General features: G+C 40.3%; 1 protein-coding gene across 1 annotated transcript in view; it reads left to right on the top strand.

Moving 5' to 3' along the window:
- Window positions 1-9,768, top strand: part of MET (MET proto-oncogene, receptor tyrosine kinase) — a 126,965-nt gene extending 117,197 nt beyond the window's left edge. Inside the window, exons 20-21 of the mRNA XM_012456983.3 lie at window positions 7,034-7,170; window positions 7,267-9,768. Of these exons, the coding sequence (XP_012312406.1) occupies window positions 7,034-7,170; window positions 7,267-7,477 (348 nt within the window). The 3' untranslated portion in view covers window positions 7,478-9,768. The remainder of the gene's footprint in view (window positions 1-7,033; window positions 7,171-7,266) is intronic.
- Window positions 9,769-12,709: the final 2,941 nt, after the last annotated feature.

The raw sequence follows: 12,709 nt of genomic DNA, 5'->3' as shown, positions 1-12,709 counted from the left end.
ATACTCTTTAAATCCATTCAAACAAAATCAGAGTGTCACTACACTCGAAATCACTCACACCCTCCTCTGAACCCTGTTGCAATGGGTGTTACAATTGTATTATACACTGTTTCACACTTAATACAAGTTATTCCATTAAAATCTATTGACTTCCTTGTTCTCGGCCCTTATCTGCCTCATCTTTCTGAAGCATTTAACATTGTTGTAATGCTCATTTTTCATGAAATTTCCTCTTCGTTTGGTTTCTGGAACACTGAACTTCTGCTCTAGGTTGTTTTATTTATCCTCAATGGCTTCTCTTCCTTCTCTCACTTCTTAGATGTAGCTGTCTCCCAGGATTTTTGTCCTTAGGGGGTCATCCTCCACCAACAATTGGAACTATTTCCATCAATAACCACCTTTGATTCTCTCCACCTGTTTGTCATCATCCGTGTCACAAATTTACCACATTTAAAATCAAATTCTTTCCTGCCAAACCTTCAGTTTCTCACTTCCTGGCTTCTATTAATGGCATCACCATTGTGTAATGTACCCACTCCTCATTCTTTTTAGTGTTCAGTTCTTCAGGTTTTGACAAATGCATGCAGTTGTATAACCACCACCCCGACAATCAGGACATAGAACAGTTCCATCATCCCAGAAAATTTCCTTATGCCCCTGTGTAGTCAATCTCTACCCTATCCCCAGGACCTGGAAATCAGAAAATCAGATTTATTTTCTGTCTCTAGAGTTTTACGTTTTCTAAAATGTCATATAAATGGAATCAAGCAGTCAGTAGTCTTATGAGTCACATGTTATATTTCAGAGCCATCCATGTTGCTGTATCAGTAGTATCAATATATCAGTAAGTTATTCCTTTCTTATTGTGTCAAAAAAATACATAAAATTTACTATCTAAACCATTTTTATTTTATTTTTTTTAAGTTCCTGGGCACATGTGCAGGATGTGCAGGTTTGTTACATAAGTAAACATGTGCCATGGTGGTTTACTGCACCTATCAACTCATCACCCGGGTATGAAGCTTGGCATGCATTAGCTATTTATCCTGATGCTCTCCCTCTCCCTCCCCCCTCCCCCAACAGGCCCCCGTGTGTGTTGTTCCCCTCCCTTTGTCCATGTGCTCTCATTGTTCAGCTCCCACTTAGTGAGAACATGCAGTGTTTGGTTTTCTGTTCCTGCATTAGTTTGCTAAGGATAATGGCTTCCAGCTTCATTCATGTTCCTGCAAAGGACAGATCTTGTTCCTTTTTATGGCTGCAAATAACCATTTTTTAATCTACAGTATAGTATTGTTAACTATATAAACATCATTGTGCAACAGATCTCTAGAACTTTTTCATCTTGGCAAAACTGAAACTCTATATCCATTAAACAACAACTCTCCTCTCCCTCCCCCAGCCCCTGCCAACCACCATTCTACTTTGTCTAAGAGTTTGACTGCTTAGATACCTCATACAAGTGGAATCATGCAGTATTTGTCTTTTTATGACTGATTTATTTCATTTAGCAAAATGTTCTCAAGGTTCATCCGTGTTGTACTATATGACAAGATTTCCTTCTTTTTAAAGGCAAAATAATATTCTATTGTACATATAGGCTACATTTTCTTTATCCATTCATCTGTCCATGGACATTTAGATTTCTTACCTCTTGGCTATCGTGAATAGCACAGCAGTGGACATGAATATAAAACTTATCTTTGAGATCCTTTTTTCAGTTCTTGTGGATACACATTCAGAGATAGGATTGCTGGATCATATGGTAATTTTATTTTAAATTTGTTTAGGGACCTCTCTACTGTTTTCCACAGCAAAGCAGTTCATTCTTTTTTATTTTTGAGTAGTATTCCATCATTATACAGATGTACAACATTTTATTTATCCCTTCATCAGTTAAAGAACATTTGGGTCCAGGGAAGGTGGCTCATGCCTGTAATCCCAGCACTTTGGGAGACTGAGGCAGGCAGATCACTTGAGTTCAGGAGTTTGAGACCAGCCTAGCCAACATGGTGAAACCCCATCTCCACTAAAAATACAAAAAAAATAAGCCAGGAGTGGTGGCACACACCTGTAATCCCAGCTACATGGGAGGCTGAGGCAGGACAGTCTCTTGAACCCCGGAGGCAGAGGTTGCAATGAGCCAAGATCATGCCACTGCACTACAGCCTGGGAGACAGAGTGAGACTCCATCTCAAAAATAATAATAATAATAATAATAATAATAATAATAATAAAGAACATTTGGGTCCTTTCCAGTTTCAGGCAATTACTTATACATAATTGTAATGGTTGTAACATTCACTTGAAGGTTTTTCTGTGAAAATAATTTTTATTTCTCTTGGGTGAATATCTAGGAGTAAGAGTGAGTAACTGGGTTGTAAGATAAGTGTCCATTTGGGTCCTTTTATGAGAAACTGCCAACTATTTTTCAAAGTGGCTGTATCATTTTATGTCCCTACCATATCAATTTATCCATTTATGAGAAACTGCCAACTATTTTCTAAAGTGGCTGTATCATTTTATGTCCCTACCAGCAATCCGTAAGAGTTCCAATTATTCAGCATCCTCTCCCACACTTGACATTGCCAGTTTTCTGATTGTTAGCCATCTAGTTGGTTGTAACGGTGTCTCATTTTCTTTTTAATCTTTATTTCCCTAATGACTAGTTATATTGAGCCTCTTTCCATGAGCTTATTTGCCATCCTTATATCACCTTTAGTAAAGTATCTACTCAAATCTTTTGCCTATTTTTTTAAGTATTTATTTTCTGGGGTTATTTTATTGGCTTGTTTTTGTTTATTATTGTTTAATTGTTAGAGTTCTCTGTATATTCTGGATACGGGTATGTTATCTGATACGTTCTTATAAATGCATTTTTTTTTCTTTTGAGATGAAGTCTCACTCTGTCAGCCAGCCTGGAATGCAGTGGTGCAATCTCGACACACTGCAACCTCCACCTCTTGGGTTCAAGCAATTCTTGTGCCTCAGCCTCCCCAGTAGCTGAGATTGCAGGCACGAGCCACCACACCCAGCTAATTTTTGTATTTTTAGTAGAGACAGGGTTTCACCATATTGGCCAGGCTCTTAACCTCAAGTGATCAGCCCACCTCTGCCTCCCAAAGTGCTGGGATTACAGGCGTAAGTCACTGCCCCACAAATGCATTTTTCTACTGGTATCTTTCAAAAAGCAGACTTTTTGATTTTGTTGAAAACTTTATCAGTTTACCAATTGATAAAACTTTATCAACTCATCCTTTTTTATTATTTTATCAATCCTGGTGTTGATACTGTATCTCCATGCATGTATTCTTGAATGCTCAAATTTGCCTATCATCATTCCTTGCTTACCTCAGCAGCAATCCTCTCTATCATTTTTCATAGCTTACAACCATCTTTCACATTTAAACATTGCTTTGATTATCACTTTCAGTAAAGTTAGGCCAGAGATTTGTCAGATGAGCTCACTGCTGGTGCTCAGATGTCCAAAATGGCTTGACCAATGCTATACAGGAAGCACGGATGATAGAGCTCTCATGCCTTGAAACTAAAACTGACTTGCTTCCTAATGCACATGAATTATACACCTCCCTCCCCTCAACACACATACACACACACTCACACACACACACACACACACACACACACACAGAGCTTCTCTTTTCTTGGTCATCTTCCTAGTCAGCATCACCCTCCTCCTTCACTGTGCCTCCCTTCACCCTGCCGTCAGCCCCACGATGCTTCCAGGGGAGTGTGGAGTGCAGACGATACAGTGCTCTTCCTGGAAACTGCTTTCCTTTCACCTCCCTGTCTCGTGAGTCCTCCAACTCTCTTCCAATAGCCACTTATTGCCCACGTCCTTTAATTCCTTGGAAAATTACCCAACTCCGTCCCCCTTTTTTGTGAATTTGTCTCCAGACAAACCTATATGTAGCCTAGGCTGTCAGACAGGGAGACCTGATCACAGAACTTTGGCTTCCTCATCCTAAAATAGAACCAATTACATTATAGGGTTGCAACCAAGTACAATCCATTGTAAGGATTAAATAAGATGTTTTGTAAAGGATATAATGCCTGTGCATGAAGCATTATATGACAGATATGCTTTTTCACCACCCTAATTCCAGAGTAAAGCCTCAGGAGCTTCCGTGTTGTAGCTATGCAGTGGTGATACTTAGCTATTCTTATTCAGAAATCTCCTAGCCTGGCCTCCATATTGTGAATCAGGTTCTTTTTTCTGTTATAAGCATAGTGCTTAACAGATGCCATCTCCCTGAGCACAACTCAGCCATGTCCGATCGATTTCAATCTAACCCACTTTCTTTTTTTTTTTTTTTTTGAGACAGAGTCTTACTCTGTCACCCAGGCTGGAGTGCAATGTCGGGATCTTGGCTCCATCTCCTAGGTTCAAGTGATTGTCCTGCTTCACCCTCCCAAGTAGCTGGGATTACAGGTGCACACCATTACACCTGGCTAATTTTTGTATTTTTAGTAGAGACAGGTTTTCACCATGTTGGCCAGGCTAGTCTCAAACTCCTGACCTCAAGTGATCCGCTCACCTTGGGCTCCCAAAGTGCTGGTATTACAGGCATCAGCCACCTTGTCCCACCCTGTCTAACCCACTTTCACAGCACAGACCCATTTCAATCTTATCTGTCCCTAATCTCTTCCCCTACTCCAACATGTCAAGCAACATGAACTATTATACTTATGGTTTAGAATACATGTGCGGCCAGGCAAGTTGGCTCCTGCCTGTAATCCTAGCACTTTGGGAGGCCAAGGAGGGTGGATCACCTGAGGTCAGGAGTTCAAGACCAGCCTAGTCAACATGGCGAAACCCTGTCTCTACTAAAAATACAAAAATTAGCTGGGCATGGTGGATGCCTATAATCCCAGCTACTCGGGAGGCTGAGGCAGGAGAATCACTTGAACCTGGGGGGCGGAGGTTGCAGTGAGCTGAGATTATGTCACTTCACTCCAACCTGAGCAAAAGAGTGAAACTCCGTCCCAAAAAAAAGAGAGAGCGAGAAAGAAAGAAAGAAAAGAAAAATAAAGAACACGTGAACTTGTGATCTCTTACCCCTGGCCCATCCCCTCCACCCAAAACTCTCTCCGCCCTCATATTACCTGTACCTATAAAACAAAGTCTCCTTGTTCCTCAAGACCCGCCTTACTGTAGCCTTTCTCAGTACCCCAGTATTTTCTCTTTGACTTTGGCAATCTTTGTACCTCTTTGATATTACTGCTCTATATTACAGCCATTATCTTATTGTCCTGTGTGACGGTTACCTGCGCAATTCTCTTAACCCTGTTCATTCAGTGCTGGAACCTATCTAGTAACTTGAACAGTAGCCTGCTTGTACGTGATCAAGGGTCAATTGATACTTTTTAAATTGATTTTAAATTTTAATGCATATTCTGAGACTTGAAAGTTAACACAATGATGTTGTCAGAAGTGAAATTTTCAGGCTTTGAAAACTTCTACTTTGCAAAGCTGAATTAGACAGCAAAGTTCTGTAACTCCCTCCTGGCAAGAGATTTGAGTTTTCTGTTGGGATCAAGGCAGTCAGCAGCTTGCACTTGAGCAAAGGAGTCATTAATGGAAATTTGTATTGGCAATTACAGCATCTACCTCATTTCTTTCTTTCAGTCGCAGTGTTCAAAGGCAGGCTTTATTCTCCTTCTTGCTGGGTATTGCAAGCTACACTTGCCTCTCAGTTTTATGTCTTCCTACTCCAGCTGTCTGGTGTGGATTTTCCTTCTGCTCCAAGCTTCTTTTATTTCTTCCTCCTTATGCTTCCTACTCTTAGAATGGCCTGGAAGTGTTGCTGGACAAGAACTGCCCTCCTGGGTCCTCTCCACAGGGGTGGCCTGCCCGTGCTGACTCTCCTTGTGTCATTCTTGCATGGACACATGTCCGGGGGAGATAATATGTATGACCTGGTCTATTCTGAGTACAGTGTTTTAAATCAAGAAATTGCATGGTTAGTGAAGTTTGGTAGACCAAGCAAGATCTAAGGGTCAGGAACTCTTAAATGTTTATCCCAGTGTGGATTCAGATGTCTTGGGGAATTTTAGCAAGTCACTTAACCTCTCTGTGTCCCTGTGATCTTCCTATATGGTACTGATACCGCTATTTTATAAGAATCTAGCACTTTAACATTTTCATGTTACAGTTTTATTGAAATAAATTTTCAATAGAGAGATTTGTTGGCTTATGGTTTATATGAATTTTTACTTATGCTGATTTAGATCTTCTTTTTTTTTTTTTTTTTTTTTTTTGCAACGAAATCTTGCTGTGTCTCCCAGGCTGGAGCACAGTAGCACAATTTCAGCTCACTGCAACCTCCGCCTTCCGGTTTCAAGCGTTTCTCCTGCCTCAGTCTCCCGAATAGCTGGGATTACAGAGCCTGCTACTACGCCCAGCTAATTTTTGTCTTTTTAGTAGAAACAGGGTTTCACCATGTTGAGCAGGCTGGTCTCAAACTCCTGACCTCAGATGATCTGCCCATCTCCGCCTCCCAAAGTGCTGGGATTACAGGCGTGAGCCACCACCCCCAGCCAGATCTTCCCCTTTAATATTAACCTTTTAATGTGGTTACATTTCTTAAAGAGTATTTCCATTCATTTCATAACCACACAAATTTAAATTTGGGGAGGCTTTCTTTCTTTTACAAATAATGTAAAATTGTAGTGAAGCTACTGGAAAAGAAAAGGATAGAAACACATTAGTGCTTTGACACTGCAGGAGAGAATTTAGAAGATGTACTCTACTAACGACAGATGGAATCTTCATCATGTGGACTTCAGATCCTCTTTTTGAAAACTTTACACTTACTTATAATCTACACCTTACCTGGTTTAAACAAGTCATGAAATTTATAGCATAATCATGGCCTTTAAGGAAATTGTTGCCCAAAACAGAAACCGTACTGAGTATGTTAAGTCAAGTTTAGTTATCGAGACCTATTGATTTCCTTTCATATTTGTGTGGTCACATCTCTCACCTGGACTGTCCTTTTTCTTGTTTTACTAGTGGTCCTTTGGCGTGCTCCTCTGGGAGCTGATGACAAGAGGAGCCCCACCTTATCCTGATGTGAACACTTTCGATATAACTGTTTACCTGTTGCAAGGGAGAAGGCTCCTACAACCCGAATACTGCCCAGACCCCTTGTAAGTAGTTCCTTCTGTACCTCTTACATTCTTTACTTTTACAGAAATGCCTGCCTTCAAAGGGTCTCTTACAGCATTTCCTTCTTTTTGAAACAGATATGAAGTCATGCTAAAATGCTGGCACCCTAAAGCTGAAATGCGCCCATCCTTTTCTGAACTGGTGTCCCGGATATCAGCAATCTTCTCTACTTTCATCGGGGAGCACTATGTCCATGTGAACGCTACTTATGTGAACGTAAAATGTGTCGCTCCATATCCTTCTCTGTTGTCATCACAAGATAACCCTGATGGCGAGGTGGACACATGACCAGCCTCTTTCTGGGAGACATCACAGTGCTAGTACTATGTCGAAGCGCCAGTCCACACTTTGTCCAATGGTTTTTTTCACTGCCTGACCTTCAAAAGACCATCAATATTCTTTGCTCTTGCCAAAATTGCACTATTATAGGACTTGTATTGTTATTTAAATACTGGATTCTAAGGAATTTCTTATCTGACAGAACATCAGAACCAGAGGCTTGGTCTCACAGGCCACTGCAGTCGTGACAACACTCCTGTCATATTGGAGTCCAAAACTTGAATTCTGGTTTGAATTTTTTAAAAAATCAGGTGCCACTTGATTTCATATGGGAAACTGAAGCAGTGAATGTTGAGGGCTTATCATAGAAAACTCAGAAGAGATAGTAATGTTCAGGACAGACATGACAGCCCCAGGACAGGCTGCTTGTTTAGAATTCCAGTTTTTCAAAAAACTTTTGTGTGTTGTATGGTCAATAACATTTTTCATTACTGATGGTGTGATTCACTCATTAGGTAAACATTCCCTTTAAATTTTTGTTTGTTTGTTTTTTGAGACAGGGTCTCTCTCTGTTGCCCGGGCTGGAGTGCAGTGGCGTGATCATAGCTCACTGCAACCTCCACCTCCCAGGCTCAAGCCTCTTGAATAGCTGGGACTACAGGTGTGCATCACCATGCCTGGGTAATGTTTGAGTTTTTTTTGCAGAGACGGGGTTTTGCCATGTTGCCCAGGCTGGTTTCGAACTCCTGGACTCAAGCAATCCACCCACCCCAGCCTCCCAAAGTGCTAGGATTGCAGGCATGAGCCACTGCACCCAGCCCTTCTAAATTTTTGTATAGACATTCCTTTGGTTGGAGGAATATTTATAGGCAATACAGTCAAAGTTTCAAAATGGCACCACACAAAATGTGTTTATAAATGAACAGGATGTATTGTACATAGATAACATTAAGAAGATTTGTATGAAATGATTTAGTCATCATGAAATATTTAGTTGTCATATAAAAATCCACTGTTTGAGAATGATGCTACTCTGATCTAATGAATGTGAACGTGTGGATGTTTTGTCTGTATTTTTTTTAAATGACAACTCAAAATAAGACATGTAATTTGTGATGATAAGTATTTTTAAAGGTAACTCAGCATGTTTGTAAAGCAGGATACATTTTACTAAAAGGTTCATTGGTTCCAATCACAGCTTATAGGTAGAGCAAAGAAAGGGTGGATGGATTGAAAAGATTAGCCTCAGTCTCGGTGGCAGCTTCCCACCTCACAAACAATTAGAGACAAAACTTTTGGGGAGTTTTATTTTGCATTAGGGTGTGTTTTGTGTTAAGCAAAACATACTTTAGAAACAAACAAATGAAAAAGGCAATTGAAAATCCCAGCTATTTCACCTGAATGGAGTAGCCACCCTGAGCAGGACTTCGTGATGTTTTGCTCTGTGGAATTTTGTGCTTACTACTGTATAGTGCATGTGGCGTAGGTTACTCTGACTGGTTTTATCGATGTAAACATTTAAAGTGTTATATTTTTATAAAAATGTTTATTTTTAATGATATGAGAAAAATTTTGTTAGGCCACAAAAACACTGCACTGTGAACATTTTAGAAAAGGTATGTCAGACTGGGATTAATGACCTCATGATTTTCAATGACTGTAAATTGTGATAAGGAAATGTACTGATTGCCAATACACCCCACCCTCATTACATCACCAGGATTTGAAGCCAAGGGTTAACCCAGCAAGCTACAAAGAGGGTGTGTCACACTGAAACTCAATAGTTGAGTTTGGCTGTTGTTGCAGGAAAATAATTATAACCAAAAGCTCTTTGATAGTGGAGAGACTTACCAGAAGACCCAAGGAATTGTACTGAAGAGCTATTATAATCCAAATATTGCTGTTTCATAAATGTAACAAGTAATACTAATTCACAGAGTATTGTAAAGAGTGGATGACAAAAGAAAATCTGCTCTGTGGAAAGAAAGAACTATCTCTACTGGGATCAAGTGAATGAACGCATCAAGAATAGAAAGAACTAGGGGAAACCTCCCATCAACAGGACTGCGCACTTGTATATACATTCTTGAGAACACTGCAATGTGAAAATCAGGTTTGCTATTTATAAACTTGTCCTTAGATTAATGTGTCTGGACAGATTGTGGGAGTAAGTGATTCTTCTAAGAATTAGATACTTGTCACTGCCTATACCTGCAGCTGAACTGAATGGTACTTTGTATGTTAATAGTTGTTGTTCTGATAAATCATGCAATTAAAATGAAGTGATGCAACATCTTGTATACTGAGAGTTGGTTATTGCCAGTCATGCTTGATTACCTACATTTGCATAACGATAGAGGAAGCCTAAGATTGATTTCACCTGGCTGCGTAGAGCTCATCCATATAGGAGAGCCTTAGTCAAGTTAATGCTGAGGAAGTAGTAAAACAACACGCATCCCTGAATCTCAGGAAGTCTCTGTCTTTCCAAGGGTTGGGACTAAGTTACTGATTACCTGGATTTTGCTGACAGTCTTCCAACTGCTAGCGCAGCTGTTTTAACATGGTTCTGGTCTCCAGTAAGGTGTGTCTTTAGACTAGAAGACACAAAAATGGAGCAGCAGCCCCATAGTTGGCATACAGATACCTAGGTGTGGGTTGGAGAGAGAGGCCTTCTTGCCCCCTCAGAAAGACTCTTTTATCTACACAAGTGTCTGCCCTTTTACCCCGTTACCAGAGAAATTACCTTCAGGTTATCTCCATATATATTCTCGTAACGGTAAGGGAATTCAAAGGTGATCATTCCAGCCATCTAAGAATTCTGTGATACTTTGGGGAAATCAAAAACCCAATTTAAAATAATGCCTATAAAATACAGTGGAGACTGATTCTTCACTGGGAAATAATTCAATCCCCTCTTAATGGCCAAACTCTCTCCCAGTCAAATGATGCATTTCCACAGGAAGTTTAATCCAGCTGTCTCCCGTGAGGACAAGAACCTGTCATCTTTACCTCTCTAGAATCTGGTACTTAGTAGATTCTCAAATAATTGCTGAACCAAAACAGCATTTTCTTATTCCCGCTCACTTTATTTATTTATTTATTTATTTATTTATTTATTTATTTATTTTTATTTTTTGAGACAGGGTCTCGCTCTGTTGCCCGGGCAGGAGTGCAGCAGCATGATCTCGGCTTGCAGCAACATCCACCTCCTGGGTTCAAGCAATTCTCCTGTCTCAGCCTCCTGAGTAACTGGAATTTCAGGCACGTGCCACCATGCCCAGTTGATTTTTGTGTTTTTAATAAAGATGGGGTCTCGCCATGTTGGCCAGGCTGATCTCAAACTCCTGGCCTCAAGCGATCCACTCACCTCAGCCTCCCAAAGTGCTGGGATGACAGGCATGAACCACACTGCGCCCAGCCTACTTTAAACCACCATGGATAGAGTTATTGCCTACGTAGCTTCCATGATATTTGGTGAGCACTGATATGGAGAGGGTAGACATTTTGGGGGAAAGAGAAATAGAAAAATAGACCTTTACAAAGTTTGGCATGGTGCTATGCATTTTTAATTACCACAGGGTTTGCGCTTCACAATATAAGCATCAATTATATTTTTGCTCTCTGACCTACACACAGTGGATTCCATCTTTAAAGAAATAGGGAGAAGGGATATATAACAAGTAAAAATACATCAAGTGTGTAAATGCTGACATCTGGCATTGTTAATCTACCCAATTTAGTTCAGGAAAAGAGTTAGCATTACATAAAACAAATTGAATAGTATTTTATTTAGTTCAACAAATATCAAGCACCGATGTATGTCAAACACTGTGCTAAGTAAGGGGGAAATAAAAATAAACAGTCCCTCTCACCCCAAGGAATTTGATGAAACAGACAAAATTACATAATTAGTGAATATTAGAATTATGCATTTCTTAGATTTGTAAATGTCTTAAAGAGGCATCACAGTTTAAACATACACAAAGTACAGGCTCCTGGGCAACAGACCAAGCCCTGACTCAGTTTGGGCAACATGTTGAACCTTTCTAAACCTGTGCCTTCATCTGTCAAATACGTTAATCCTGGTTACCCCCACAAAGTTGTTTGAAGACTTTTTTAAAAAAGTGTATAAAGGCACTTGGCACACCATAGTTGCTCAATAATCATAACATCATTATTATCTTTAGTGTTAGACAATAAAAGCCCATGTGCAGCCTTAGTTGGCTAAAGGGAAATGAAGCCTGGCGTGGCGTTACAGATGTTTAAATCCAAATTCTTACCCCATTCTTTTCTTTTTTTTTTTTCTTTTTTTGAGACAGTCTTGCTCTGTCACCCAGGCTGGAGTGCAGTGGCACAATCTTTGCTCCTGCAACACCCACCTCCTGGGTTCAAGCAATTCTCCTGCCTCAGCCTCCTGAGTAGCTAGGATTACAGATGCCTGCCACCATGCCAGCTAATTTTTGTATATTTAGTAGAGATGGGGTTTCACCATGTTGGCCAGGCTGGTCTTGAACTCCTGAGCTCAGGTGATCTGCCCACCTCAGCCTCCCAAAGTGCTGGGATTACAGGCATGAGCCACTGCGCCCAGCCAACTTCTTACCCCATTCTTCACCTCACATCTGCTTTATATACAGTAGAAACAGCTGTGATTCTGCCTCATCCTGAGCATTGATAGGACAGTGAGGGTGAGAGAGAAGAAAGGTGACAAGACAGTGGCACTGGCAGGAGAACTCCCTCACTTCTTTCTGTGAACTCTCCACTATCACTTTAATCACTTCTCCTATGATGGGTTCCTTTTTTCTGTTTTAGCCTTTACACCTGGAATACATAACAGACATGGAAGAGAACATTCTCTCTAAATGACGGGCATGTTGCATGAAGGTGCAAGAATAAGAGTCCTAGTCTTCAGTATTGGTATCTAGAAATTATTATTGTTCCTTATTTTTGCTGAAATATTAATAGATGGTTAATGATCATTCAGATTGAAGAAAAAGTAAACTAAGTACAGAGTTGTTTTCATTATGTGCTATGCGTTTGGAAGACAAGGAATACATGACTAGACACACAGAGGGTTACACAGGCACATATGACTCACTGTTGTAGCACTTTAGACAGTTTCAAGACAGAGAGAGAGATGCAGACATTATGCCCCAAAGGAAGAAATGCTTACTGCTGTTTTTCTTATTTGAGGGGTTCTTTCAGGACTATCTCAATTCCTTATCTATCAAAGAATTGGAAAAA

This window comes from Aotus nancymaae, unplaced genomic scaffold, assembly GCF_030222135.1.
Source record: "Aotus nancymaae isolate 86718 unplaced genomic scaffold, 86718_ANA_hifiasm-v0.15.2.pri h1tg000002l, whole genome shotgun sequence".
Taxonomy (NCBI): domain Eukaryota; kingdom Metazoa; phylum Chordata; class Mammalia; order Primates; family Aotidae; genus Aotus; species Aotus nancymaae.
This window is presented reverse-complemented; position numbering and strand designations above follow the sequence as displayed.